Raw genomic sequence first — 26,822 nt, forward strand, 5'->3', positions numbered from 1 at the left:
CCACACTACTGAGTGTTCAAGAAACATGGAGCAAAGCTGAAGTAAATTCATTAATTAACTGACTAATTAAATGATAATTGAGGATTAACGATGAACAAATGAAGAAATACTGAAGGGAAAAAACAAGAACAGAACATACAAAACTTTAGTCACAGCTTTATGATGAAATAACCTGAAGAACAACAAATGATTAAATCATTTAAATGATCAGCGGATGATTAAACAACTCTACAAACATCATCACCAGCTACACTTATTACTTAATACATGTATTTTTGTATAACATCTACTAAAGTTCTTCTTGAGTAAAAAAGTTAAAGTTTTACGTCACCATCATGGAGAACAGAGTTTGCTTTAGTTGGGCTCTTAGCCCTGTCATTTTTAACATTTATATATCTTGGCTGCTGCAATTGTTAAGAACTTTGTTTAAAAAGCTCTTTTGATGTAGCAAGCCAGCCAAAAACCTAAATAAGATCTGGTGATGTTCATGTTGCTATTAAATGGCAGAGTCTATTCTCATTTAGTATAATAAAATTTACTGCTCCTATTCAATGTTAAATCTATTGTTTTACATTATATGTCTATATATGGCAATGATTTCTGGAAGTTTTTAAGAATATCTTGGACAATAACACTGCTCTATGGTGTAAATCGCACTCAAACAGACATCAATAATCAGCATATGAACCTCAATAATGGTGACAACTAACAAAATTAACAGTTTAACTCACAAACAGGCAACTGAAAGTCTAAACATAAACAACAGCAGAATCAAACACAAATAAAGAAAACTGTTAGACCATTATACAACATTTATTTATACCGCAATGCATGCTGGGATATTTGTACAGTGCCACTCCCAGCATGCATTGCAGCATGAAACATTTGAGATGTTACCATTGTTGAGATACAAGGTCAGATTCATGAGGTCTGAGTGTGTATTTGTCATAACTGAACTGTTTTTGTATGTTATTTCTTAACTGTTAAATAATTACAGAGGTATCTTTTCTGTTTCCACTTCTCATTAATTAAATTAATACCTGCAGCTAAGCATAAAATCTATTGCATGAGGCCCTTCTTCCAGATTTATAACAATACGTTTATTAGAACTAATTTCAGTCAAATAGATTTCTCTATTTATTGACTTCCCAACTTTAATGCTGTAGTACAAACGTTTTGTAAACTCTGTATTACAGCAGTTTGAAAGTCTTCTTAAATGTGTACAAGGGTGAAGAGCCCAACTAAACCAGCCCCTCACTCCATTACGGTGACACAAAAAACACCTTAATTTCTGTTGGATCTCAATGAGAATAGTATGGAAGTCAAATCAGTCAGTAATAAGTGTGTGTCTGCTGTTGTTTGTGGAGTTGTTTAATGATCCTCTGCTGAGACTGAAGCTGTTTTATTTTATTTTATTTAATGTTGTAACTCAAGTCACTGTTTGTGTTTCTTGTTTATTTTCTTTAGTAATTGTAATTATTAACAGCAGGTGTTCAACAGTGTCTGAATTCACTCATTAGTGTTCATTAAAACTGTCAGGTGAACTATATTAGTTAACTAGTGTATGAAATAGTGAACAAGGACACAAAGCGTGATTTCAAACACAGACTTCAAAACATCGAATCTGAACTCTGTTAGCTCACAGTTTTCTGCAGTTGGTTACTTTACCTACAAAAATGTTACCCAGAAAGCACTGTTTTTAACAGAATATTACTGTTTTAGTGAAAAAACATTATTTTACCGTAGAATCTGACCGTTTTTTAACAGCAATTTTTTATAGTGTATGTGTGGTATGTTCCTCCCTGTGATAAGTCCCTTTCTCTTCAGTGAGAAAACTTTGTTGTTTTTCTCCTCCTACCAGCACAACGCTTTTCCCAAGAAACAATGGAAATGCAAACAATTGACGACTGCTGCAATTTTAAAAAGGGGGAGGACGTAGTCGGCAGGATTCGAACCTGCGCGGGGAGACCCCAATGGATTTCTAGTCCATCGCCCTAACCACTCGGCCACGACTACAAGACTAACCGTACTGCCATTTCTTTATGCTTAGTACACATATTGTGCATCCAGATGAAACTTTCATCAAGCGATAGCTCAACTGCAAAAGCTGTGGCTCCACAAAATGAGCGCCATACGCCCGAACAGGGACTTGAACCCTGGACCCTCAGATTAAAAGTCTGATGCTCTACCGACTGAGCTATCCGGGCTCCACAACAGTAATTTACAAGTAGGCAAGGTTTGGGTTGTGGTCGGCGCAGACCTTTACAGTACACTAAAGTTTACCGTGAGATGGGGTTTTAAGCTTATGGTTGGTGTGGATGTTGCTAAAACACGACAGGTTACTTTGAGGTTGGGTTTATGGTTTTTGTAGGTGTAGACATCAGTAAAACACAATAGTTTGGACTTCATGTCATGTAGGAGACATTAAATAGATCAATGATAACTGCAGAAGGTCTTTCTGCTGTTGTGGCAATGAATGGACAGTCAACAATTGAAAAGATTCCTTCCATGCCTTAGAAGCGTGACTTGATCAGTACTTATCTACACAGCATGCTGGCATCAAAGATCCTATTTCTCTTATATCATATCCCTAGTCTTCCACACTTTAGGAAACGTAAACATTCAGGACGTGCCATTAGCACAGCCTGCACTAAAAGAAGGCTGGAGATAACGGATGGCAACACAGAGTGCAACTCCAATGTCACCTTGAAAAATCTGCCATGACCCGGATTGGAGCCGGGGTTGCTGCGGCCACAACGCAGAGTACTAACCACTATACTATCACGGCGAGCTACACGTCAGCCATTGTGGCCCTTGTGTGGTATGTTTCTCCCTTTGATATGCCCCCTTTCTGTTCAGTGAGAACGCTGTTGTTTTTCTCCTCCTACCAGAACAACGCTTTTCCCAATAAACAATGCAAATGCAAACAATTGATGACAGCTGCAATTTTAAAAAGGGAGAGGACATAGTCGACACGATTCGAACCTGCACACGGAGACCGCAATGGATTTCTAATCCATCGCCTTAACCACTCGGCCATGACTACAAGACTGCCTGAACTGCCATGTCTTGATGTGTAGTACATGTATTGTGCATCCAGTTGAAACTTTTAATCAAGCGATATCTCAACGGCAAAAGCTGTGGCTCCACAAAATGAGCCTTACATGCGCGAATAGGGACTTGAACTCTGGACCCTCAGATTAAAAGTCTGATGCTCTACCGACTGAGCTATCCGGGCTCCAAAACAGTAATTTATAAGTAGGCAATTTTTAGGGTTGTGGTTGGTGCAGACCTTCACAGTACACTAAAGTTTACCGTGAGATGAGGTTTAGGCTTATGGTTGGTGTAGATGTTGCTAAAACACGACAGGTTACTTTGAGGTTGGGTATATGGTTGTTGTAAGAGTAGACATCAGTACAACACAATAGTTTGGACTTCATGTCATGTAGGAGACATTAAATAGATCAATGATAACTGCAGAAGGTCTTTCTGCTGTTGTGGCAATGAATGGACACTCAACAATTGAAAAGATTCCTTCCATGCCTTAGAAGCATGACTTGATCACTAGTTATCTACACAGCATGCTGCCATCAAAGATCCTATTTCTCTTATATCGAATCCCTAGTCTTCCACACTTTAGGAAACGTAAACATTCAGGATGTGCCATTAGCACAGCCTGCACTAAAAGGAGGCTGGAGATTATGGATGGCAACACAGAGTGCAACACCAATGTCGCCTTGAAAAACATGCCATGACACGTATTTGAACCAGGGTTGCTGTGGCCACAATGCAGAACACTAAGCACTATATGATCACAGCGAGCTACAGGACATCTGTTGTGGCCCTTGTGTGGTATGTTCCTCCATGTGATATGCCCCTTTCTCTTCAGTGAGAAGACAGTTGTTTTTCTCCTCCTACCAGCACAACGCTTTTCCCAAGAAACAATGGAAATGCAAACATTGATGACTGCTGCAATTTTAAAAAGGAACAGGATGTGGGTATAGTTAACAGGACTTGAACCTGCGGGAGAATACCCCAACCGAGTTCTAGTCGATCGCCTTAACCACGCAGCCATGACTACAAGACTGCCTGTTCTCCCATGTCCTCATGCCTAGTACACGTGTTGTGCATTCAGATGAAACTTTCAGCAAGCGATAGCTCAACGGCAAAAGCTGTGGCTCCACAGAGTCTCTCATGCCCGAACACAGACTTGAACCCTGGACCCTCTACCGACTCCGCTAAAGCTGGGGAACAATAGTCTGTTTTGGAAGGGGAAGAAAAAAGCACAAGAAAAATAAGAAAATTTGAGAAATTGAGAAAGAAAGAAGCGAAATTAAGGTTATATTTTGTATTTTTTGCCCACCAGAAACTACTAAATGCATAAATAACAGTACTAGTTCAAGAAATATGTCCATAAATAACACTTTGGGTAGATCACAAGGTTCAATCCCTGACTGGAGCAGGTATCTAACCAGGTTTAGTAATGGGTCGATCATGAACGATCCGTTCATTTTAAACGAATCTTCAATATGACTCGGGAACTATAAGTCCTCTCAGGGAGTAATTTGTTAATTCGCGCATGCGTACATTTGTGCAGGTGGTGTCATTATTTCAAGTCTTCTTCACATTTCGTGTGGAAAAAAAATAATTGATCCGTTCATCTCTCGAGTCCTCTATTGGGTCTGAGTCATTCGTTCCTCACGGGCCAATCATACGCGTTTAGAGCCGGAAAAAAAATTGATCCGTTCACCTCATGAGTCCTCTATCAGGTCTGAATCACTCGTTCATCACGGGCCAATAATACGCGTTTAGAGCCGGAAAAAGAATTGACCCGTTCACCTCTCGAGTCCTCTATCGCGTCTGAGTCATTTGTTCCTCACGGGCCAATCATACGCGTTTAGAGCCAGAAAAAGAATTGATCCATTCATCTCTCGAGTCCTCTATCGGGTCTGAGTCACTCGTTAATCACGGGCCAATCATACGCGTTTAGAGCCTGTTACGGTCTTTTTGAGTCTAGGGATGTGACTGCAACAGAAAATAAATGATTGGTGGTGGATGATGTGCAATGGCTGGAAAAATAAGAGAGAGAACTCATATCCTCAAACAGAATGGCTAAAAAACTTAGACACAAGATCAAATCAAGAAAAAGAGAAGTTTATTTACATATATCATAATATAACAAAGAAAAACAGGGTTTTAATTCAGAACGGGGCAAGGCCAAAACAACAAACAAAAACAAGCTAACCCCTAATATATTCTCTTGCTAATCTGAAATAAAAGAAACAAAAATACATAAACAAACTAACTCCTTTTTCTAAACAAAAGCAGGGGAAAACTGATTTCAAAACAAAATGGCACCCACCTTCCTACTTAACCCTCAAAATAAACAAACAAACAAATCAACCAGACTCACTTCTCTTTAGGTGAATTATTAGATGTTATCAAGAAGATCATAGAAATTAGAAGTCTGACTCCAATATCTTCACCACACAGTAGCTTATTAAGCCAAATCATATCTGTAAAGCTCTCACAAACAACAGGTCTGAATTTGGAGAAAAGCTCAGCCACTGCACTTGACACCACCAACACTGGTTTGAAGTGCAGCTCAGGTTAAATACTCTCTCTCCTCTCTAGAAAGATCCAATGATTGCTACCAGGTGGACACAGTTACCTGCAGGGAGAGAGAGAGGAAAAACACAAAGCTCATTGTCCACCAAAAGATACGTCTCAGGACGCAAGCCCTGGGATAACCGCTATCACCCTCCTGGAGCATATACAATGAAGTTCTGCACAAGACTTTTGGCCAGCGGAGAAATTAAAATGGTCGTGCCCAACTGAGTCTGGTTCTCTCAAGGTTTTTTTTCTTCACTCCCATCAGGTGAAGTTTTTTTTCCCTCTCCGCTGTCGCCACTGCCTCGCATGGTTCAGGATTGGTAGAGCTACGCATCGATGAATTTGCTCTTCAGTGTTTGAACTCTCAGTAATGATTAAATCACACTGAACAGAGCTAAACTGAACTGAACTGAACTTAAACACTAAAACCTGAACCACACTGTTCCAGTTACTATGACCATTTATGTGAAGCTGCTTTGACACAATCTACATTGTAAAAGCGCTATACAAATAAAGCTGAATTGAATTGAATTGAATACAGGCAAGAAATCCATTAATTAGTTGTTATGGAAGTTATTCATTAAGCTTTTAATGTACTACACAAAATGGTAATCTAAATGTTTATTTTATTATTAGTTTTATTTAATATATGTTTTTTTATTGTTTTATTCTTTAAAGTGAATTACTGGGAATAAAGCACCTTTACAGCCAGACCGGCAAAACCCTGACTCCGGTGCTCCAGAACCCAGAGGAGGAAGACAGGCTGGTGGAGGAAGTAGATGACGAGGATCTACAAGATGAGGGGTTTGAGGAGGAGATCATGGAGGACATCACAGTTCCAGTGCTGTATGAGGATGACCCCTGCCGTGATCTCAGAAACAGCCCCTCATCTTCGCCTCTGCCTCAGTCCCCAGCATCACTGGCTGAGCCGTCCACATCTGCTGGTGGAGAAGGACAGCTTCCTAGCCCAGCCCCCTCATTGCCGTCACAGCCATCCAAGTCTGGAGACAGTCTCTCTGTTGAGGCTCAGGTAAGACACATTAAGAACTTTATTTGATTTAGTCTTTTTTTATTCCACATATACTAAATTTATTTTGTATTTACCATGGAGTAGTCATTGGACCTGATGGCATTGCTGGGTGGGACAAGGTCCAGGATCTGGCTGCTTACTTGTTAGATCTTCGTAAGGCTCCTTACCTCACTGACCTGCAGGTGACAGAGGCCATCCAGCTGTGGACAGCTCTCCTGGATGTTGATAAACAGTGCATCAACTACCAGCCTCGACATCAGCCTCAGCTGACACATGGGCGCTTCAAGGCACCGAAGCACTCCGGAGTCACTCCAGGTGTGGAGAGAGCGTCAAACACTGTCTGATTGGACATCCTGGGGGTCCAGCACAGTGGCCTAGCACCAGCTGCTTGGTTGAGGCCATTTGTACAAAGCTGTTTGCCGTACCCAAGTCCACTTCGAAGAAGGCTGGTGTTTGCACCCCCAGGTGGTCTAAAATTCTGACCAATTACCACCACATCCGGGATCTGGTGCTTGGCAGTCGCAGGCTGATGGATGAAACGGTGATTCAGCTTTTTGAGTTAAATTTTTTGTGTGTGTGTGTCTGTTGTAGATGGACTACAGTGCCCAGTTTCGCAGGGAGGCCACCGGTGAGCTGACCCTTAAACCATCACCTGAGGCAGTAGCTCTTGCTGCTGCCTACAGAAAAAATCCCACTCCGGGCCGTTCATGGCCTGCGGCAAGGGTCAAGGAGGAGGCTATCGCTCGCGTGGCAGCAGCGGGTGGTGACTCGTCTTGTCACCAGCTCGTGCTCAGCGAAAGCGCCCTGCAGTTCGGCCAGTACCGGGGTAAAACCTTTAAATGGTTGCTTTCCAACGATGTTGGTTATGCAGCCATGGTGCTGGCCGTGCATCAGCGGGAGCGTGAGGCTGGTGACACCACCCAGTCATTCATCATGGGAAACAAAGACGCATTGCTGCGGTATGCTGGCTTGTTTCCTGTCATGATGGCTGCCATCAGCGAGCGCCGTGTCAGAGAGGGCCATGGCACACCAGCCCAGGAAGACCAGGTTCTTGTTGGTTTTGGCAACTTTGCTGCCATGTCCTTCAAGGACCTTTATGAGGCAACGGACCGTGACAGAAAAGGGTATGGGTTGACATCTGTTACAGAGGATTCAGACAGTAACATACAGTATAGTGTTTGTCTCTCCAAGTGTAGTGTTTTTCAAAGGTGTTCTCTCTATTTTCAGATTTGTCAAGTGGGTAAAAAGGCAGAGTTCCAGACCTGGCACAAAGATGGAACTTTTCCAGAAATATATAAGGAGAAGAGATGCTGAGATGCTGCCAGGATCAGCACCTCCAGGCATGAATTTTACGTGACTTCATTTTGTTTTTATTATAATTGCTGTATAAACTTAACGCAGCTTTTGAAACAGCACTGAACAGTAATGACTTGACCTTGCTTTAAAGTGATTTTGTCATTTTTCCAGAATGTTTGCATACTGTAAAGTGCTTTGAAAACTATTTTTATTGTGTTAAGCACATATTAAATAAAGATGACTTAATGCTGTTTATCCTTATGTTAACAGTTGCTGCCTCCAGCTCAGCTCCTGAGGAAGAACCATCTGATGAAGCTCTGCTTGCCGTAGTGTCACACATGGATGTTTCAGGTGGGAATTACGTGGGTTTAAATTTGCCCTTTAATTTAAGAATACTGTGTTATTGTACATTTATATGCCCTACTGGGCTATTGTACGTTATATAACCTGGTTTGTTATTATGTATTAGCAGCTTTCAGCTGGATGGTTTTGGAAGCAGTAAGGTAGGAGGTGTACTACACCTTCTGATCATCGGTAGCTAACCTGGCTTTTTCTAACCTTTATCTTTTTCTGCTTTTTACCAAATATAATGACAGCTTTTTTCTCTCTTAGGCTTTTTTCCTCACAAATTGCTTTTTTTTTACCACCGACCGCCGCCATTTTTCATCCCGCTCAACATTAAACTAACTTTTTATCATCACATATTTATGCTCGTCTTCATCTCATTACAATAATTTTAATCATCACATACATTGCAACAACTAATGTTAACATGTTACTAATGCTTAATTGTAGTACTAATATCTAGCAGTAGTAAATTATTATTATTTTTTATTCTGTTAGAAGTATTACTATGAGAGATTGTGCCAATTCTATGTATCTCATTTCCTTTTTTTTTGTGCCATGCACTGTAGCTGACTTGGCTCCTGAACCACCCGTCCGGCCTGAACCTGTGCCCTCTGCGTCGAAAGCTGCTGCGCCAGAAAAGCAGCCTCTGCCCACAGAGGAAGTAAGTAAAATGACTAGTCAAAAATCAGACACCAAAAAAGTAGACATGTACACGATTTCTGTTTTTCCTTTCCCTTACAGCTGCTGCTGCCAGAAGGCTGGAAACAGACACTTCCCAAGGAGCAGCATTTGTGGGTCAGCAAGGCTCTTTTCACCAGAGACAAGTCTGGCAGACTGGCGCTGACTAAAAACTTGCGTCTCTGGTGGCATCCTCCTGGGCCCCGTCCTTTGTATTCTCAACCTCCTTCATCACCAGATGCCTTTTATCATGCAAGGCTGTTCCTGTGGGTCCCTTATCGCTTGTGGGCATACCGGCTGCTGTGTTCACAGCCTAACTGTCGGCGTCTTGGTTTCCCGATGACGGCGTGTGGACTGTACAGGACGGTCAGGAAAGTCTTGGACGTCAGTGGCTGGTACTACATGGCTACAGAATATCTTGAATGCAGGTCCTGCAAAAAAAAGCTAGCAGCCTGGTCTCAAGATATTCTTAGCCAGCTTGATCCTGTCCACAGGGAAATGTTTCCTGCAGTCTTGACCTACAGGTTGGCATATTTATTATGATTTTATATATATATATTTCACTAACACACACACACACGTACAATACATGAAATGCATATAATATATTAAATAAATACTAACTAAACATGATTATTTGTTTGACAGCACTAGTTTTAACATGGAAAAATGTCTGTTCTGATTAGTCTGATATTTAGCTGCCTTTTTGTGTGTATTTTTTATTATATAGGCTGTCCTGTGATAAGGAGATTGTGAGGTGGATGCGGGGACGCTCACTTGGGAACAGTGCAACGTCTGCCTACCGAAGCCTGTGTGTCAGGCACAGAGAGCAATGGATTGCCCAGACAACCCATTATCTCTCTGTGGTTGGGAAGTTCCCAGACTGCACCACAGATCCCAGCAGTCTCGCTGCCCGGCTACCTCAGATGGTGCCTGTGCCTTGTCCGGCATGGCTGCTGTCAGTGTATGCTAAAGATGTACTGACACGGCTGCCTGAACTAAAGGCTAGGGTGACCTCCATCTATGGAACCATCCTAAAGATGGATTCCACTAAAAAGGTAAAAATACACACACTGATAACATCATTGCCACATTACTGTTTTGTTATTTAATTTATTTGTCACAATATGTTATTTTCCAACCGTAAAACAACAGGTCTTCTATAATATTACTATATTTCATCCTGTATTAGGTCACTAAGAAACTGGCTGGTGAGGCTGCTGGCACTGCAGCATGGGTCACAGATGTGGGCAACGAGTTTGGCCAGGTTCTCATGTGTGTCCTCACTGAGGCAGAGGGTGATGGCCTGCTTCCCATGTGCTCTAGACTCGTGGAGCGCTACCGGAGAGCTGGAGAAGTTCCTCCCCAACTTCTCTATGTGGACCGGGACTGTTGCTCTGCCACTGGGAAAGGAAAGGCGGCTGCAATGTTTAGCGAGTGGGACCAGCTCATTGTCAGGCTGGATGTGTGGCACTTCATGCGGCGGTTTACCGTTGGAGTGACCACAGACAGCCACCCGCTTTATGCACCCTTCATGAAGCGCCTCACTGCTTGCATCTTTGAATGGGATGCTTCAGATGTGGAGAGGCTAATGGAGGCCAAGCGGTTGACAGGCTGCCAGCCCACTGCCAAAGAACTGGCAAAGCATTGCCGCCGCCGCACTCGAGGGGCCCAGGAGACCATGCAGCTTCTTGAGAAGCTGCTGCAAGACTTCATGGGGGCCACTGACACCATGGGGATTAGACTTCTGGACCAGGAGAGGATGCAAGAGATCTGGCAGACCCAGCAGCGCCACGTTCATTGCATCCAGGACCCGCCAGGTGTACAGCTGTACAGGAAAACAGGGCAGGTGACCAAGGAGGGGGTCATTCTGCCAGTGTATCGCTGTGCACGTGGCTCCACATCTCTGGAGTCATTCCACCTGCACCTAAATCGCTTCGTCCCAGGTTAACATTACCCAAAAAATGCCACTTGTTGTTTATTTGTGTGTTTGTACTATGATTTTACAATCATTTCTAAATTTGTTTTTAGGTACAAGTGCAAATGCTTTGCATTTTCAAATGTACCTGCTGGAAGGCCTGGTGCAGTGGAATGAGGCACGTGGGGTCGCTGCAGTAGAGGGTGCCCGCAGAGAGAACATCTGCTACGGTGGCCAGCTGCTGCAGTACTGCAATATACTGAGCCAGCAGCTCCTGGGACAGAAACTGGTGCAGGATTACACCAGCCCCGGTGAATATACAGGTATTGCATTAATGCAGACATTTTATTTTAGCTGTTTTCCAGCCATTTCTTTATTTAAAGCATTTATGCAATAAACTCTGTATTTCTACAGGAGAGCTTATTGGTGTGGAATACTTGTATTCTCAGACCAATAGAGCTCTAGAGGAAGACCTGGCTAAAGATCCTGATGTTCCCGATGACCTTCAGAATGAAGACCTACTGGCTGATCTGGAGGGCGATGAGGGGTTTGAGGATGCATACCTCGACGAGCCCACTGAATTTATGGAGCTTGAGGGCAACCTCCAAAACCCCTCTCAGCCCTCATCCCAGACAGACCCAGCAGCTGTGTCTTCCTCTCCTGCGTCGTCCAGTCAGAGCCAGGTCAATGAACACTCAAACACACTGTGTACACTGTGATGTCATGATACGTGATGATTCTGATATTTAATTTTACCACAAAGGAATGACTAACTTTGAGTAAAATTTAACAAAAAGTCATTTCATATTGGTACATTTATTTATTTATTTTTTATTAATTTGTTTGTTTGTTTTCATGTACAGATGGAGAGTGTGGGACCAGATGGCCAACCTGGATATGACCATGTCATTAGACTGGCTGACTGTCTGGTTGACCTGCGGCATCAGGGGTTTGTCACGCAGAGTATGGTAGATAAGATTGTCATGCTGTGGAACCACCTAGCAGATCATGACAAGGGACCTCTCATCTATCCTCCCCGCCACCGTGACAAACTGCTGAAGGGTCGCTTTAAGGTCAGCCATTCGAAGACCAACGTAACCCCCGGCACAGATAGTCTAAAGAGGTAGCTTTTTTTGTATTCTGTTTTTTTTATTTTTCTATTCATAGCAAGTCTTGGAACCAGCGTTATTGATGTGGTTGACTGATATGTGTCTTATGGTATGTCCCTTTTCATTTCACAGATGCTTCCTTGGTGAAGGTGGACCTGCACAGTGGCCCAGTGCAAGCCGTCTAGTGGAAGCTATCTGCCTGGCTCTCTGCAGAATCCACCCTGCCAGGCAAACCATCTCCGGAGTTCGTGTGAACCGATGGGCTGCCATTCTAAGGGACTACAGGAAGATCCGTGATGTAGTCTTGGGCAGCCCTGGAATCATGGCTCAAACTAAATTAAAACTGTTTGAGCTGAACCAGCTTACCATCTCACAGTGGTAGGTTCAGTATTTATTGTTCTTGTTTGTGTCTCCTTTCATATTCAAAATAATTTAACACCTATACTAACTATTATCTTTTCTGTTCATAGGTTCAACGCACGAACAAAGGAGCAAGAGAGGGAGGTTTTGCAGCAGGACATCGAGGCGTTCTCTGCTCCTCTGGTGGCCCCTGTACCGCTCCCACCGGTGCTACAAAAACTGCCGGAAGCAGTCCAGCACGGACACTCGTGTTTCGAGTCTGCAATACCGCAGGATGCGTCTGGACAGGCAGCACCGCGTTCTCGAGGCCGACCGCCTCCTGTGGGCACAGCGGCAGCATCTGTCAAACCTGGTCCTCATGTCTCTCCTGGCACAGCCACTTACCTCACACCTGCCTCCACATCAGCACCTTTTGCAGCACTTGCATTTACCGCAGCACTTGAATCATTTTCTGCAGGCTTTGCTAAGACTGTTGCTTTTCCTGCTGGTGCTGCACCTGTTCCTGTTCCTGCTGGTGCTGCACCTGTTCCTGCTGGTGCTGTGCCTCTTTCTGTTCCTGCTGGTGCTGCGCCTGTTACTGTTGTTGGAGTACTCGCACCAGTTGCTGCGCCAGATGAAAAGAGGGTGCCAAAGACCACAGCATGGCGGCGGAAGAAGTTGGCGGAGGCAGCCGCTGCAGCAGCAGCTCAAGGTTTGACTCCCCGAAAAAGACAAGCACCTCAGCAGTTCCTATGCCAAAAGTGTGGCCAGCCAAAAACTAAAGAATTTGGCCATAGCCAGTTCAGAGGCGTCCACTTTTGTGCAAAGGCTTCTGGGAAAACTGTGGCGCAGTGGATGGAGGAAGTTAAAAAAGGAGAGACAAAATAGACTCTTAAAAATGACCAATTTTGTACATTTGTTCTAAATGTTTATTTTGTTTAAAAAAATAAATAAAAATAAAAAATAAATAAATATATATATATATTCATTCTTGTATATGTTTTAGGGCTTTATGATACCTTAGAAAAATTTGATTACTTCTAAAATAACATTTCCCTAGAAAAATGCAGCTTTTTGTGTGTGTGTTAATAAATCATTTACTTAATATTAAATGGTTAAAAGATCATTTTTAGATGCAATTTAACTCCTAATTCTAAAAATTTTAAGTCTAAAAACACTGTCAAGGTGATTGGCTGTTGTCATTTTCTTTTTTCTTAACTTTTGCAGTTAGTGTTGATTTTTAGCTCTGGGTTAAGCTTTGAGCTGCTCAAGCAAATAGCTGAGCAGCAACTACTGGGAAGGTAGTTTATAAAATAATAATTTATCATACGTTTGTGATTTTTATATCCCATATACTGTTGTCATAACAAAATTAATATTTTACTATATTGTACAGCCCTAATATGTTAAAAGTATAAATAGTTCTATATTTTGTGTAAATAAACTTTTCTAATTTTTTCTAATCTCTGTGTATGTTTCAGCTTTTTTTCTTTTCTTTTTTATAAGATATTTGTTCAGTAGCTACAGTATCCCAAGAGTGGGTTATCTGTTGTGACTCAAATAACTTAATTTATATTACACTTTACATAATTTTTTTCTATTCGTTTATTGCAAACAAGAGTTAAAGAACTTATTTAATAAAATAAAACTTCCAAAAATACTCTGCGTACACATATTCATGTGGTGGCTTTAACATTATCATTGTGTAATTTAAGGGTCCTGTATTTTATTGATAAACAAGTTATAAACAATAGAGTTTACCTAACAGTAAAAAACAATTGTGGTATAAAATTATATTGTAAATTAAACTTAAGTAAATGTTCAATATAAATGCAGTAACACCTAAAAATTATGTGTATATGTTAATGTAACTGTAAAAATTAAAGTAAATAAAATACAACTTTAAAATATATTTAATTATATTCTTAATTTATTAAACTTAAAAGTAATAGTAAACCTATTTAAATATTAATGCCTAATATTTATATTTTAGACTCTTTTAATTATAATATATTTTAATTATTATATATATTATAGATATATATTTTTATATCCTATAACCTAATATTTTTAGGTACTATGATAATTTTGTTTAAATATTTTATTACATGCTATTCAATATTAATAAATAAGTTACCTAAACGTTATGTAATCTTAAACTGAATGTTTTAATTTAACATCAGTTACCCTATACAATATTCAATTTAAAAGTCAATATTTCAGTATGTTTTATTATTGAACCATTAAAATATTTTATTAATTAAAAAAATATAAAATATAAGTCATAATTATAAAAACATTTTAGCTAGCTATGTTGTAAATAAACATACAATATTTAAAGATATTTTAATACATTTATTACAAAATATACTTTTTTATTATTAAATGTAACTCCTTTAAAATGAATTTTCTTTTTCAAATTATTCAGTTACATTGTAATACACATTCTTGATTGCCTGATATACAATGACAGCTGTCCACATGGCTACTTAATATGCACCTGTCATACCCCAGAAAGCACATGGCTACTTGTTATGCCAGTTTCAGGTAGCCTGCCAGCCCGCCCCTGGGCCCGCCTTTGATTTTTTACCATATTGGGCATTTCTTTAATTTCAGCAAGCATGAGCACCCTTCAAGGCCACAGGTGACCCCAATGGGGTTCAGGGGTCACTACCCTGCAGTCCAAGGCCATGTGACGTCGAGAGGATCGCTGGGGGCCGCAGGGTGGGGACAGAGAAGATCCATCAGGTTCCTTTTCGCAGGGGCCATGCTAATCTTCTCTGTATCGATCCAATTTTAGTATATGTGCCACCGTAGCGAGCACAGATGAGTGGACAGGCTCAGGGCATATGTACGCCTCGAGTCCCAGCAATGTTCCTCCAAGGTGGTGGGACCTGGAGAGCCATGTTACCACTTGTATGCCGTGCACTACAGAGCTTTGGTCCTGTCAGTGCTAGGCACACTGATTGATGCAGTAGGTCACCAAGTTTAAAGACTGGGGAAATTAGAGTGTCAGGTTAGCCTATGGCAAAGTCCCACTAAAGCAAAGGCTTTGGAAGTGCATTAGCACAACAAAACAAACGATCAAAGCATCCCACATTCGTTTTCACCATGCATGTAGACTTTCCAGTTGACCCAGCAGCACCTCCCACGATTTGCTAAACCCATCCTCATGCACCATTTGGAATCGTGAAAAGCCTTTTGTCTTTTTTCATTTCTGTACTTTTACCCACGCACTAAAATAGCAATATGGTGCGCTTCACTGATTTGCGTGTCATCCTTGCGCCTCTTGCGGGAGAATCTTCGGTTCCCTTCCCGTTCCACAGTTCCACTTTCCCTTCTTCCTGATTGGCCCGACGTCTGGCTCGGGATTGGTCGACGCAAAGTTCCACAAAGCGTGCTTCCGAATTTGGTCATGTCATGTAGCGTGCCGTTGGCTCTTTGAGAAAGTTCCACTGAACGTGCGCTCCGATTGGCCGCTGGGCGGGACCTCCAGGAAGCGCGATTTATAAAGTGGTGCAGTGGATAGAGGAAATTAAAAAAGGAGACAAAACAGACTATAAAGACGACAAGCTTTGTTGTAAATGTTTATTTTGTTTGACAAAAAAATAGATATATACATGTATATGTTTTAGGGCTTTATGATAGCATAGAAAAACGCGATTATTTCTAAAATAACATTTCCCTAGAAAAATGCATTTTTTTTCTGTGTTATTAAATCATTTACTTAATAATATTAAGTGGTTAAGATATTGTTCAGATGCAATTAACTCTAATTCTAAAAATTATAAGTCTAATAACACTGTCAAGGTGCAAACATTTAGTCTTTAAAACAACTAAGCAAGATAAATGTTTATTTTGTATAAAACAAATAGAAATATACATGTACAAGTTGTAGGGCTTTATGATAGCATAGAAAATGCTATTATTTCTAAAATAACATTTATGATAGCATAGAAAATGCGATTATTTCTACGATAACATTTCCCTACAAAAATGCATTTTTTATCTGTGTTATTAAATCATTTACTTAATAATATTAAACAGTTAAAAGATATTGTTCAGATGCAAATAACTAATTCTAAAAATTAAGTCTAAGTCTAAAAACACTGTAAAGGTGCAAACATCATTTTTTTTAAACAAATAAGCAAGATATTCTGACTCTGATTGGCTGTTGTCATTTTCTTTTTTCTTGTTAACTTCTGCTATTAGTGTTTATTTTCAGCTCTGGGTTAAGCTTTGAGCTGCTCTAGCAAATAGCCGAGCAGCAACTACTGGGAAGGTAGTTTAAAAAATAATAATTTATCATACGTTTGTGATTTTTTTTTTTTAAATATTGCATAAACTGTCGTGATAATAAAATAATTTTACGCTATATTGTACTGCCCTAATATGTTAAAAGTATAAATGGTTATATATTTTGTGTAAATAAACATTTTATTTCTTGTCTCTGTGTACATTTCAGCTTTTTTTTTTAAAAGATATTTGTTCAGTAGCTACAGTGTCCCAAGAGTGAGTTATCTGTTGTGACTCGAATAAGTTTACACAATATTTATATTACACTTTTCATAATTTTTTTCTATTCATTTATTGCAAACAAGAGTTGAAAGATAAAATAAAACTTCCAAAAATACACTGCGTACACATATTCATGTGGTTGCTTTAATGTTATCATTGTGTAATTTAAAGGATGGTAATATTAGGGTTCTGTATATTATTCATAAACAAGTTATAAACTCTAGTTTAGCTAACAGTAAAAATAAAATGGTATAAAATTATATTGTAATATTAAATTTAATATGTAAATTAAATTTAGGTAAATATTCAATGTAAATGCAGTAACACCTAAAAATAATATGTGTATATGTAAATATAACTGTAAACATTGATGTAAATGAAATATTTTAAAATATATTTAATTGGATTTTTAAATAATGTATTAAACTTAAAAAAATTGACAAACCTATTTAAATATCAATGCCTGAAATTTAAATTTGAAAGTATTTTAATGTAATATTTCTTATATCCTACAACCTAATATTTTAGGTACTATATTTAGTTTAATCAGTTGTTTAAATATTTTATTATGTGTTATTTAATATTAATAAATAAGTTACCTGAACATTACGGTCAATATAATTGACAAAATTCTAAAACATTTAAAAGTCAATATTTCAGTATGTTTATTATTGAACTATTAAAATATTTTATTTCTTAAAAGGTGTAAAATAAATGTCCGAATTATAAAAACATTTTATCTAACTGATATGCAATTCAAAAAAGCTATATTTAGTTATGTTGCAAATAAACATAGAATTATATTTGAATATAATGTAATACATTTATTAAAAAATAATACTTATTATTATATGTTACTCAATTCATTTAAAATGGATTTGTATATTTATATATTTAAGTATATTTAACTTGCTTGTTAAATAAATATAATTTTGTTATTTAAACTATTATTTTTATGCAACAATCAATGTGCATGTTCATTTGCTATATAAAAAGGAAATAATGTTTTGCATGCAGATTTATGTGAAATGGTGAATATAGGTCTATAATCACCTTGCAATTTCGAAATCATAGCTTTTTTGCTTTAAGTATAGACTATTCAGTTCATAAGAGCAGTTCAATCTTTTATAAAGTTTGCTGTATAAAAATATAACAATTTAAAATATATATAATTATCGGCCTATACATATCGGCTATCGGCCTCCAAGTCTGAAGAATTATCGGTTATCGGTATCGGTCAAAAAATCCATATCGGTGCATCCCTAATTAAAACCAAATAAAAATATTTTATACCATTCTGTCTCCTCCTCAATCTGCTCTGTTTTACTTGGCATCATTTGTTTAATACTTTCTTTTAACTTTGCCATAAATGTATTTAATTCAACACATTTTAAAAACAAATGCATAATACCTTCATTTTCCAGTCCACATATTTTGCATAATGCATTCTCACTGCTTCCAATTTGTGCCAGTTTTGTTTCAGTGAAAATAACATTATGTCTGATAAAATAATCCAACGTTTAAATTTTTGCGTCTAAATATTTCCATTTTAAATTCTTCCAGATTCCCTCTTCGTCTATTTCCACAAATATTTTTTTCCAAAATTGTTCTGAAACTGGTCTTTTATGCACTTTGTTTCTGAAACAAATGTAGAAAATTTTGAGAACACATTCTTGAAAATCTTTCTCATTTTCCTTTAAAAACATTTTCACATTATTCCTTCATTCGAATTTATGATTTCAAAACTTTCTGGATCCACACCTACATATGTTGCCATAATTTATCGTCCACCCAAACTAAATAATGAATTTCTAAATGACTTTGCTGCTTTTTAACACATATTACCACCCTCTCACCTAATATTATAGTTTTAGGAGATTTTAATATTCATGTGGATAATTTTAATAACTCCCTTACAAGAGATTTTATATCCTGTCTTGAGAGCTTTGGACTTCAACAGCATGTCAATGTTCCCACACACTCTAAAGGACACACCCTCGACCTCATCTGCTGCTCTGGTGTTTCACCCATTGACCTCTCTGCTGAGGAACTCCCTATAACGGATAATTTTCTTCTCTCATTTAATTTTGCACTCTCTCTTTCTTCCACCAAACCTCTCCGTACTATTTCCTTCCGTAACATAAAACATATTAATTTAGAATCCTTTTTTTGCTAGTATTAACTCTCTTCCTGAAATTACTAACCTTTCATCACCAAATGATTTAGTTTCTCATTACAACACTGGACTTGACTATAAGTCTCTGTAATAAAGTTCACGGCCCTTTGGCCACCGGGAAGAAGGAGGCGGAGAACCGACGTAGTTTAAAAATATTTATTAATAACAGGGACGGCAGCTTCTCACGGAGACAATGGGGAGGTTGGCGCCACAGCCCCCGCGAGACCTATATGAGACGGGCCAAGAGAACAGGAGATGAAAAAAAAAGGAAAGACAGAGTAGACCAGGAAAGGGGAGAGAGGAAAAAGAAAAAAAAAATTGGGGTTCGGTTCTCCAGACACGCTGCTACTCGGTCCTCCACCAGCTGAGAGATGCGACGACGTGCTGGGAGCCCTGTGGAGGAATCTATCCACCCGTCTGTCTTCTGGCGTCCGGCGGCGGTTCTCCTGGCTGGCTGGCGGCATCTCTGGTCTCCTGCTTCGGTGGATGGATGCAGGCTCTGGCATCATGGTGGATCGCGGCGACTCCCCCGGGTTCTGTTGGATGGCTCCCTTCAGCACTTTCCCCTTCGGTGGTGAGCCCCGTGTCTCCTGCTCCTCCCCATGCTGGGAGATGGCAGCAGGCAGATCCTTTCCTCGCCAGCCTCAGGCCGCCCCGGCACTCTGGGCAGACGAACGGGTTTCTCCCCCACTCGGGTTAACTCCCAAACACTCGCCCCTCTCTCAGCGGCAAGGGCATCTGGACAACGCGTCCCTCCTTCTCCCGGGCTTCGGCACCACTGTAATAAAGTTCATGGCCCTTTGGCCACCAGGAAGAAGGAGGCGGAGAACCGACGCAGTTTTAAAATATTTATTAATAACAGGGACGGCAGTCTTCGTGTCTAAACCAAAACGAACGGACGGCAGCTCCTCACGAAGACTACCGTCAAAGTGAAAGCAAAACTAAAATATGTCCGGGCCCGGTCCTCTCTCGGCTTCCTCTGCCATAGTTCCTCCTTTTATGGTCCAGAGCTCCTTCCGTGGGATCTGAGGCAGGTGCGCACCGCAGGTGTATCCACTTACGCGGTGGCCTTACTTCGTTCCCACGGCTCTCGGCCACGCCCCCTCGCCATAGTCTCATATGGATTTTTTGAACATCTGACAGAAATAAAGTCAATCAGGTAAGCAATGAGCGTAGCTGCTGCTGCTTCTCTTCTGTTTCTGCATATTAACAGCAGGTGTTCATCAGTGCTCAATCATCACTTAATTAAACTCATCATCGGCTCATTAACTTTACTCTGCTGCTGAGTAAATTTTGCTCAATTTAGAGAGGGACCAAATGTTCTCTGAACTGAGTAAATTTTACTCTGATGATTTTACTGTGTACAGGTATGGATCATATGTTTTGTCCCAGCTAAGATCTTAAAATGTTCTTCACTTCTCATAGTAACAACTAATGATAATAATTGTCATGGTCACATATATTGCTGTATATGAAGGGATATTTATTTATTAGCATGATGGTTGCTATATTTTAATGAAACAACTGTTTACTATGTAAATGGAGCTATCAAACCGACACAAGCGTTGAAAATAATACATAAGCTAAACTTTTTCAGGTTTTGTGCAGCCATATATACATGTAAGTAATATCACAGTATAAAAATAACCTACAACACGAAATCTCTAGGACAGGTGAACTTTCACCAGCACAGACCAAACACTGCACAAAGAATGAGATATTTCAAACATGATGTGACCTTAGCATTAATGTAACAATAAAAATAACTTACCGCACAAAATCTCTGTAATGGATGAACGTCTGACAGCGCAGCGTCAGGCACACAGACAAAATACTGCATACACAGTGAAATATTTTAAATGTGATGTGAGCAAAACATACTGTTTATCAGAACAAGATAAAAATAACCTACCACTCTAAATCACTATGACAGGTGTACTTGCTGACAGCGCAGCCTCACGAACAAAGACAAAATGCTGCACAAAGAGTGAAAAACTTCGAATGTGATGTAACCAGAACATACTGTGCATCAATATAACAGTATAAAAATAACTTACCACACGAAATCTCTACGACAGGTGTACTTTCTGAAGGCGCAGCCTCACGAATACTGCTCAAAAAGTGAGATGTTTTAAACATGTCGTGAACAAAACATACTGTGCATCAATATAACAGTATAAAAATAACTTTCCACACAAAATCACTTTAACATACGAATTTATCTCGGCAGATGAACTTTCTGACCCGATAAATTGAGCATTCAGAGCAAGAGAAACTTTGGAAAATCCTTAGCGCTGATTGGCCCTGATTTTAAACTTTAGACAATGCATCCCTCCGATTAGCCCATGGTCTAAGCAAACTGTAGACAATCGCGGCTTCTCGTTTGACGAGAGTCTACAGTCTACAGTTACCATTGCACGTTCCCTGGGCAGATGTCTGCGAGCTCCCCAAATGTGGGAATCTCGACTGCATAATTTCTGGTAGTGGGGGACTGCGTTCGCGCTCTCCCCTGAGCATAGTGGTTCAAGACAGAGTTCAGGCGGTAGCGTCGGACCCGGCTGGAGCCAAGTGGTGCTCGCTGCAGAGCCATTTGAGGAGAGCTGAGCTCCAGCGAGGGGGAGCTTAAGCTTGAGCTCCACCTTTTTTGCACTTCTTCTACGAGTGATGTCACTGGGGGTAGGGTTAGGGGCGGGGTTGGTGTACGCATTAAAACAGCTTACAGGAGGAGGAGAGACAGCTCATGCTCCCCCTTGCTGGAGCTCAGCTCTCCTCAAATGGCTCTGCAGCGAGCACCCTCTCGCTGGAGCGGCGCTTCCCTCTCTTCCTCGTCCTTTGCCAAGCCTCTTTTGCTCCAGTAGAGCCGCGCGCGCCTGTGGAAGGCCTGCCCACCCGTCGCTAGAAGAGCCTGTTCTGACGCCGAAAACTACTCAAAAGGTCCCCCCTCAAAGCGGTTTGACCAGGTGAAGGAACATGCAAAGAGAGCCCCCGGTGGCTTTTGTCCGCCAAGCGAGTGTGCCCTGTGGAATGTCAGAATTTTATTTTTACCGGCCTGCCGCTGTTACTGACGGAACGAATGCAGACCGTGTGAAAGGTCATCATTTTATCTGCCATTAAGTAAGCGAACGCTTCGGCTCGGATCAGAGGTAACTTTGTTTCAAGAACTGCAATCTTTTGCAGACGTCTGTGGCGTTTTGGGCAGAGGGACGGTTCTAAACCAATCTGAACCAGAGGCAATTTCGCAGCCAGCCGTCGGTGGTTTCCCGTCCCAGGAATGTAAGGTGCTTGCAGCGGGAGGTTGTTTCGTTAGCGCTTCCGCTTTCGTCAGTGAAGTTCTTTTGCGGAACGTTTGTAGATCCCGTCGTCTTCTTCAAGCTATGTCGTTTGAACACTGTGCTGATAGGCTGACGTGAGAAAACAGGACACAAAATGTACAAGGCAAGAGTGCAAAGCACGGAGCTCTAGGCAAAGGCAGTCCGAACCGCAGCAAAGCAGGAGGTCGACATGTCCAAATAGACCAAATCAGAAACTAAGCAGAGAAAAACGGCATCTGTAGAGAAAGAAAACAGATGGAGCAAAAGAAAGAAAGAACAGGAGGATCCCCTCCCCTCCCCCCATAGAGGGTCTGTTATCCCCAGATCGAGTGCATCCGGTGGAATCCATGTGTTGGCAGCCCCAACTGATGACAAAACCCAAAGCAAGCATCTGGAGGAAGCTCAAACTCTTCATGCGTTGCCACAGTTACTAGCGAGTGGTTTGCAGGCACAGGCAGGTCTGCTGCAAGTACAGCGCCGTCAGGAGACAGGGGTTGCTGGCCCATTCCCCATGCTCGGTGGCTGGGCATCACCGCCCTGGAGTACGGCCGATAGAAAACGCCGGCTGCCGTTTGCGCCGCCCGGCAACTCATACTTACCTGGCAGGGGAGATACCATGATCAAGAAGGTGGTTCACCCAGGGCGAGGCTTGGCCATTGCACTCCGGCCACGCTGACCCCTGCGAATTCCCCAAATGTGGGAATCTCGACTGCATAATTTCTGGTAGTGGGGGACTGCGTTCGCGCTCTCCCCTGAGCACAGTGGTTCAAGACAGAGTTCAGGCGAAAGCATCGGGCCCGGCTGGAGCGGCGCTTCCCTCTCTTCCTCGTCCTTGGCCAAGCCTCTTTTGCTCCAGTAGAGCTGCGCGCGCCTGTGGAAGGCCTGCCCACCCGTCGCTAGAAGAGTCTGTTCTGACGCCGAAAACTACTCGAAAGATCCCCCCTCAAAGCAGTTTGACCAGGTGAAGGAACACGCAAAGAGAGCCCCCGGTGGCTTTTGTCCGCCAATCGAGTGTGCCCTGTGGAATGTCAGAATTTAATTTGCCGGCCGGCCGCTGTTACTGACAGAACGAATGTAGACCGTGTGAAAGGTTATCATTTTTTCTGCCATTAAGTAAGCGAACGCTTCTGCTCGGATCAGAGGTAACTTTGTTTCAAGAACTGCAATCTTTTGCAGACGTCTGTAGTTTAAGGTTTGCGGGGAATTTTTTCGTCAAATCCTCGTACAACGTCAAGTCATGACATTTGACAGATCCACGCCCTAGTATCATGGGTCATCCAGTGAGCAGAGAGCCATAAAACAAGGATAAAACAAGGCGTACGCGTTGGTCAATCGAGCGGACAAAGCCAACTCAGCGTGACAAGCTCCCTGCAGGTATTAGGGCCAATTTACAATCCGGGCCCGACACAGCTGTACAGGTCCTTGCGAAATGTCCCCTTTCGTCACATCTGAAGCACCTGAATTCTGGGCGTTCCTTCATCACATTTTCTGAGCTCATGCATAGTCGACAGGTTTTTACCTGATTGGTGTGCATGACTCTAAAGTGCTGTGGCGCTTCCGCCGTCTCGATTTTGGTACTGTATGGTAAGGAGACCATCTCTTCCGGAAATCTGTTTTTTACAAACCTTGTTCCATCTTCTATGTTTGTGCCAGGATACAATCTTCTTTTAATTTTAGATATGGGGAAAACTCCCCATCTCTCTAGCTTGCTTAAAATTTCTTCATTTGCTAGGTAAACAGGCAGATGCTTGAACGAAACAACATAGTCTCTGTTTTGTAACCTCCGTACTTCAGATTTCACTCCTTTAATTGTCAATCCATTGTCTATTAAAATTTCGGTGTCATCTTCAGTCTCCATTGTTACTTCATACTCCCTTTGTTTGTTTGGGTCTCACCGCCAGCATTCTTCCTTCTCCAATCAGCTCCGTGACTGCTTTGGTTATATCAAATCTTCTTGCATCTTTTACATTTTCTACTTCTACAGTTACTGTTGCTTCCTTTGTGCATACTCTTCTTTGTACCTCTTGCTTATCCTTACCTTTCTCACCTCTTCGTTGGCCGGCCTCTTCATTTTATTTATCTCTTTGTCTGTTGTCAAGTCCATTTTCTTTACCTCTCCGTCTATTATCCAGCCCATTTTCTTTATCCTTTCTTGCGAGTCCCTCCATTTCCATGTCGTTGCCGGGGAATCTGTCCATGATTAAAAATAAAACACACTACATAACCACCCTTCAGTCAGCAAAATGCTGCTGTTAGGTGGTTTTTAAAGACAAAAAGAAAACAAACAAACAAAAACACTCAAGGTCAATAAACAAACAAGCTGTGAAGCACCTTTCTTTCTTACTCAAAACAATCTCATGGACAACAAGCAATCCGGCTTTAAGAAAGGCCACTCAACTGAGACTGCCCTGCTCTCGGTCGTGGAGGATCTCAGACTGGCTAAAGCAGACTCTAAATCATCAGTCCTCATTTTGCTGGACTTGTCAGCTGCTTTTGACACTGTCAACCACCAGATCCTGCTATCTACGCTTGAGTCACTGGGCGTTGCGGGCACTGTTATACAATGGTTTAGATCTTACCTCTCTGACAGGTCATTCAGGGTGTCTTGGAGGGGAGAGGTGTCCAACCTACAGCATCTAAACACTGGGGTACCTCAAGGCTCTGTTCTTGGGCCACTTCTCTTCTCCATCTACACATCATCTCTAGGACCAGTCATCCAGAGACATGGATTCTCCTACCACTGCTATGCTGATGACACCCAGCTATACCTCTCTTTTCATCCTGATGATCCCTCGGTTCCAGCTCGTATCTCAGCCTGCCTGTTGGATATTTCACACTGGATGAAAGATCATCATCTTCAGCTGAACCTCGCAAAAACGGAAATGCTTGTAGTTTCTGCCAACCCGACTCTACACCATAACTTTTCAATCCAGATGGATGGGGCAACCATTACTGCATCCAAAATGGTGAAAAGCCTTGGAGTAACGATTGATGACCAACTAAACTTCTCTGACCACATTTCTAGAACTGCTCGATCGTGCAGATTTGCACTCTATAACATCAGAAAGATCCGACCCTTCTTATCTGAACATGCAGCTCAACTCCTTGTTCAAGCTCTTGTTCTCTCCAAACTGGATTACTGCAACTCTCTACTAGCTGGGCTTCCAGCTAACTCTATCAAGCCTCTTCAACTGCTCCAGAATGCAGCAGCACGAGTTGTCTTCAATGAACCTAAACGAGCACATGTCACTCCGCTGCTAGTCCGTTTGCACTGGCTGCCAGTTGCTGCTCGCATCAAATTCAAAACTCTGATGTTTGCCTACAAAGTGACTTCTGGCCTAGCACCTTCTTATCTGCACTCACTTCTGCAGATCTATGTGCCCTCCAGAAACTTGCGTTCTGTGAATGAACGTCGCCTCGTGGTTCCATCCCAAAGAGGGAAAAAATCACTTTCGCGAACGCTCACGCTCAATCTGCCCAGTTGGTGGAATGAACTCCCTAACTGCATCAGAACAGCAGAGTCACTCGCTATTTTCAAGAAACGACTAAAAACTCAACTATTTAGTCTCCACTTCACTTCCTAATCTGCAATTGCCTCTTTGAATATCACACTAATTGTACAAAAAAAAAAAAAAAAAAAAAAAAACTACTAACACTTCCCTTCTTAGACTTTACAGACCTGAAACTTGCCTTTAGTACTTATTCATTGTTGCTCTTAGTTGTGTAAATTGCTTCCTTGTCCTCATTTGTAAGTCGCTTTGGATAAAAGCGTCTGCTAAATGACTAAATGTAAATGTAAATGTAGGTAGACAAACAAAATGGGGAGAGCCTTTCTCTCCTTACTGCTGCCAACTCACTTCCTGTTTGCTCTATAGCCCCCTCAGGGTGGTGTGGCCGTAAGCAATGACAGCTGTCAAGTGTTGGCTATTGAAACTAGGCGCAGCCCCAGGAGGCGAGCACAGATTAGCTGCCTGCAGCGCCAATGAGCTGGACAGCCGGAGCTGGGCAAGCTGTGAAGCACCAGATTCCATGTCACGGTACTGCGGTGTGGCTCCCAGGAGACAGCTCCTGCCAAGCTTGCATGTCATGATGGCCGAGCGGTCTGAGGTGCTGCGTTTAGGTCGCAGTCTCCCCTGGAGGCGTGGGTTCGAATCCCACTTCTGACAAACCGAGCCTGCGGCAGTGCGCTCAGGCTGAATTCTTTAACTCTCTGCCCCCATGTCCGAATGATACAGTAACACTGACAAAGTGCCGCATCACGCGGGCTTTAATGCAAGTGCACTGAAAGGGGATCAAAAGAATTGTCCTGGGATGGTGTTGCTTTTTAAGGTTTGCAGGGCATTTTTTTCGTCAAATCCTCGTACAACGTCAAGTCATGACATTTGACAGATCCATGCCCTTGTATCGTGGATCATCCAGTGAGCAGAGAGCCAATTGAGAATGTGCGTAAAAGCAAATCTGAATGTTTCCGCCCAGTTGCTAACAG

The 26,822-nt window shown here is 41.6% G+C and overlaps 2 protein-coding genes, 1 long non-coding RNA gene, 4 other non-coding genes and 1 pseudogene across 10 annotated transcripts; 4 read left to right on the forward strand and 4 right to left on the reverse strand.

The window, feature by feature from the left end:
- Nucleotides 1-1,934: 1,934 nt before the first annotated feature.
- Nucleotides 1,935-2,016, reverse strand: trnas-aga (transfer RNA serine (anticodon AGA)). Its single transcript has one exon. It is a non-coding gene; the product is annotated as a tRNA-Ser (tRNA).
- A 118-nt stretch (nucleotides 2,017-2,134) lies between these two features.
- On the reverse strand, nucleotides 2,135-2,207 carry trnak-uuu (transfer RNA lysine (anticodon UUU)). The gene has a single exon. It is a non-coding gene; the product is annotated as a tRNA-Lys (tRNA).
- Nucleotides 2,208-6,837: 4,630 nt separating this feature from the next.
- LOC141381695 (uncharacterized) lies at nucleotides 6,838-8,078 on the forward strand. The gene is made up of 3 exons (XM_073948007.1): nucleotides 6,838-6,958; nucleotides 7,235-7,767; nucleotides 7,871-8,078. The coding sequence occupies exons 1-3, from the start codon at nucleotides 6,917-6,919 to the stop codon at nucleotides 7,998-8,000; spliced, it is 705 nt and encodes a 234-aa protein (XP_073804108.1). The 5' UTR covers nucleotides 6,838-6,916; the 3' UTR covers nucleotides 8,001-8,078.
- Nucleotides 8,079-8,185: 107 nt separating this feature from the next.
- LOC100007824 (uncharacterized) lies at nucleotides 8,186-13,327 on the forward strand. 4 transcript variants are annotated; one of them, XM_073947379.1, is made up of 11 exons: nucleotides 8,186-8,290; nucleotides 8,409-8,442; nucleotides 8,854-8,948; nucleotides 9,029-9,489; nucleotides 9,696-10,023; nucleotides 10,158-10,911; nucleotides 10,997-11,206; nucleotides 11,298-11,566; nucleotides 11,747-12,006; nucleotides 12,125-12,370; nucleotides 12,463-13,327. In XM_073947379.1, exons 4-11 carry the CDS (start codon nucleotides 9,305-9,307, stop codon nucleotides 13,217-13,219), a joined length of 3,009 nt encoding a protein of 1,002 aa, XP_073803480.1. In that variant the 5' UTR covers nucleotides 8,186-8,290; nucleotides 8,409-8,442; nucleotides 8,854-8,948; nucleotides 9,029-9,304; the 3' UTR covers nucleotides 13,220-13,327. The 4 variants fall into 4 exon arrangements, with proteins under 4 accessions (XP_073803480.1, XP_073803479.1, XP_073803481.1 ...); XM_073947378.1 differs by having other exon boundaries at nucleotides 8,190-8,290; nucleotides 8,412-8,442; XM_073947380.1 differs by lacking the exon at nucleotides 8,186-8,290 and having other exon boundaries at nucleotides 8,400-8,442.
- Nucleotides 13,328-15,081: 1,754 nt separating this feature from the next.
- On the reverse strand, nucleotides 15,082-15,155 carry LOC137495106 (U6 spliceosomal RNA; annotated as a pseudogene).
- Nucleotides 15,156-19,169: 4,014 nt separating this feature from the next.
- LOC141381768 (uncharacterized) lies at nucleotides 19,170-21,009 on the reverse strand. Its single transcript, XR_012402421.1, has 3 exons — nucleotides 20,938-21,009; nucleotides 20,797-20,859; nucleotides 19,170-20,161 (listed from the first exon to the last, which is right to left on the reverse strand). It is a non-coding gene; the product is annotated as an uncharacterized lncRNA (long non-coding RNA).
- A 1,918-nt stretch (nucleotides 21,010-22,927) lies between these two features.
- LOC137494253 (U1 spliceosomal RNA) lies at nucleotides 22,928-23,091 on the forward strand. Its single transcript, XR_011014213.1, has one exon. It is a non-coding gene; the product is annotated as a U1 spliceosomal RNA (small nuclear RNA).
- A 3,328-nt stretch (nucleotides 23,092-26,419) lies between these two features.
- Nucleotides 26,420-26,502, forward strand: trnal-uag (transfer RNA leucine (anticodon UAG)). The gene has a single exon. It is a non-coding gene; the product is annotated as a tRNA-Leu (tRNA).
- Nucleotides 26,503-26,822: the final 320 nt, after the last annotated feature.

Source organism: Danio rerio, chromosome 4 (genome assembly GCF_049306965.1).
Source record: "Danio rerio strain Tuebingen ecotype United States chromosome 4, GRCz12tu, whole genome shotgun sequence".
Classification (NCBI taxonomy): Eukaryota; Metazoa; Chordata; class Actinopteri; order Cypriniformes; family Danionidae; genus Danio; species Danio rerio.

Coding starts and splice junctions, on each gene's coding strand:
- LOC141381695 (XM_073948007.1), top strand. CDS start 6,917: ATGGGCGCTTCAAGGCACCGAAGCACTCCGGAGTCACTCCAG. Junction 6,959..7,234: donor GCACTCCGGAGTCACTCCAG/GTGTGGAGAGAG, acceptor TGTCTGTTGTAG/ATGGACTACAGTGCCCAGTT. Junction 7,768..7,870: donor ACGGACCGTGACAGAAAAGG/GTATGGGTTGAC, acceptor CTCTATTTTCAG/ATTTGTCAAGTGGGTAAAAA.
- LOC100007824 (XM_068219913.2), top strand. CDS start 8,793: ATGAGAGATTGTGCCAATTCTATGTATCTCATTTCCTTTTTTTTTGTG. Junction 10,024..10,157: donor AGATGGATTCCACTAAAAAG/GTAAAAATACAC, acceptor ATCCTGTATTAG/GTCACTAAGAAACTGGCTGG. Junction 12,007..12,124: donor GGCACAGATAGTCTAAAGAG/GTAGCTTTTTTT, acceptor TTCATTTCACAG/ATGCTTCCTTGGTGAAGGTG.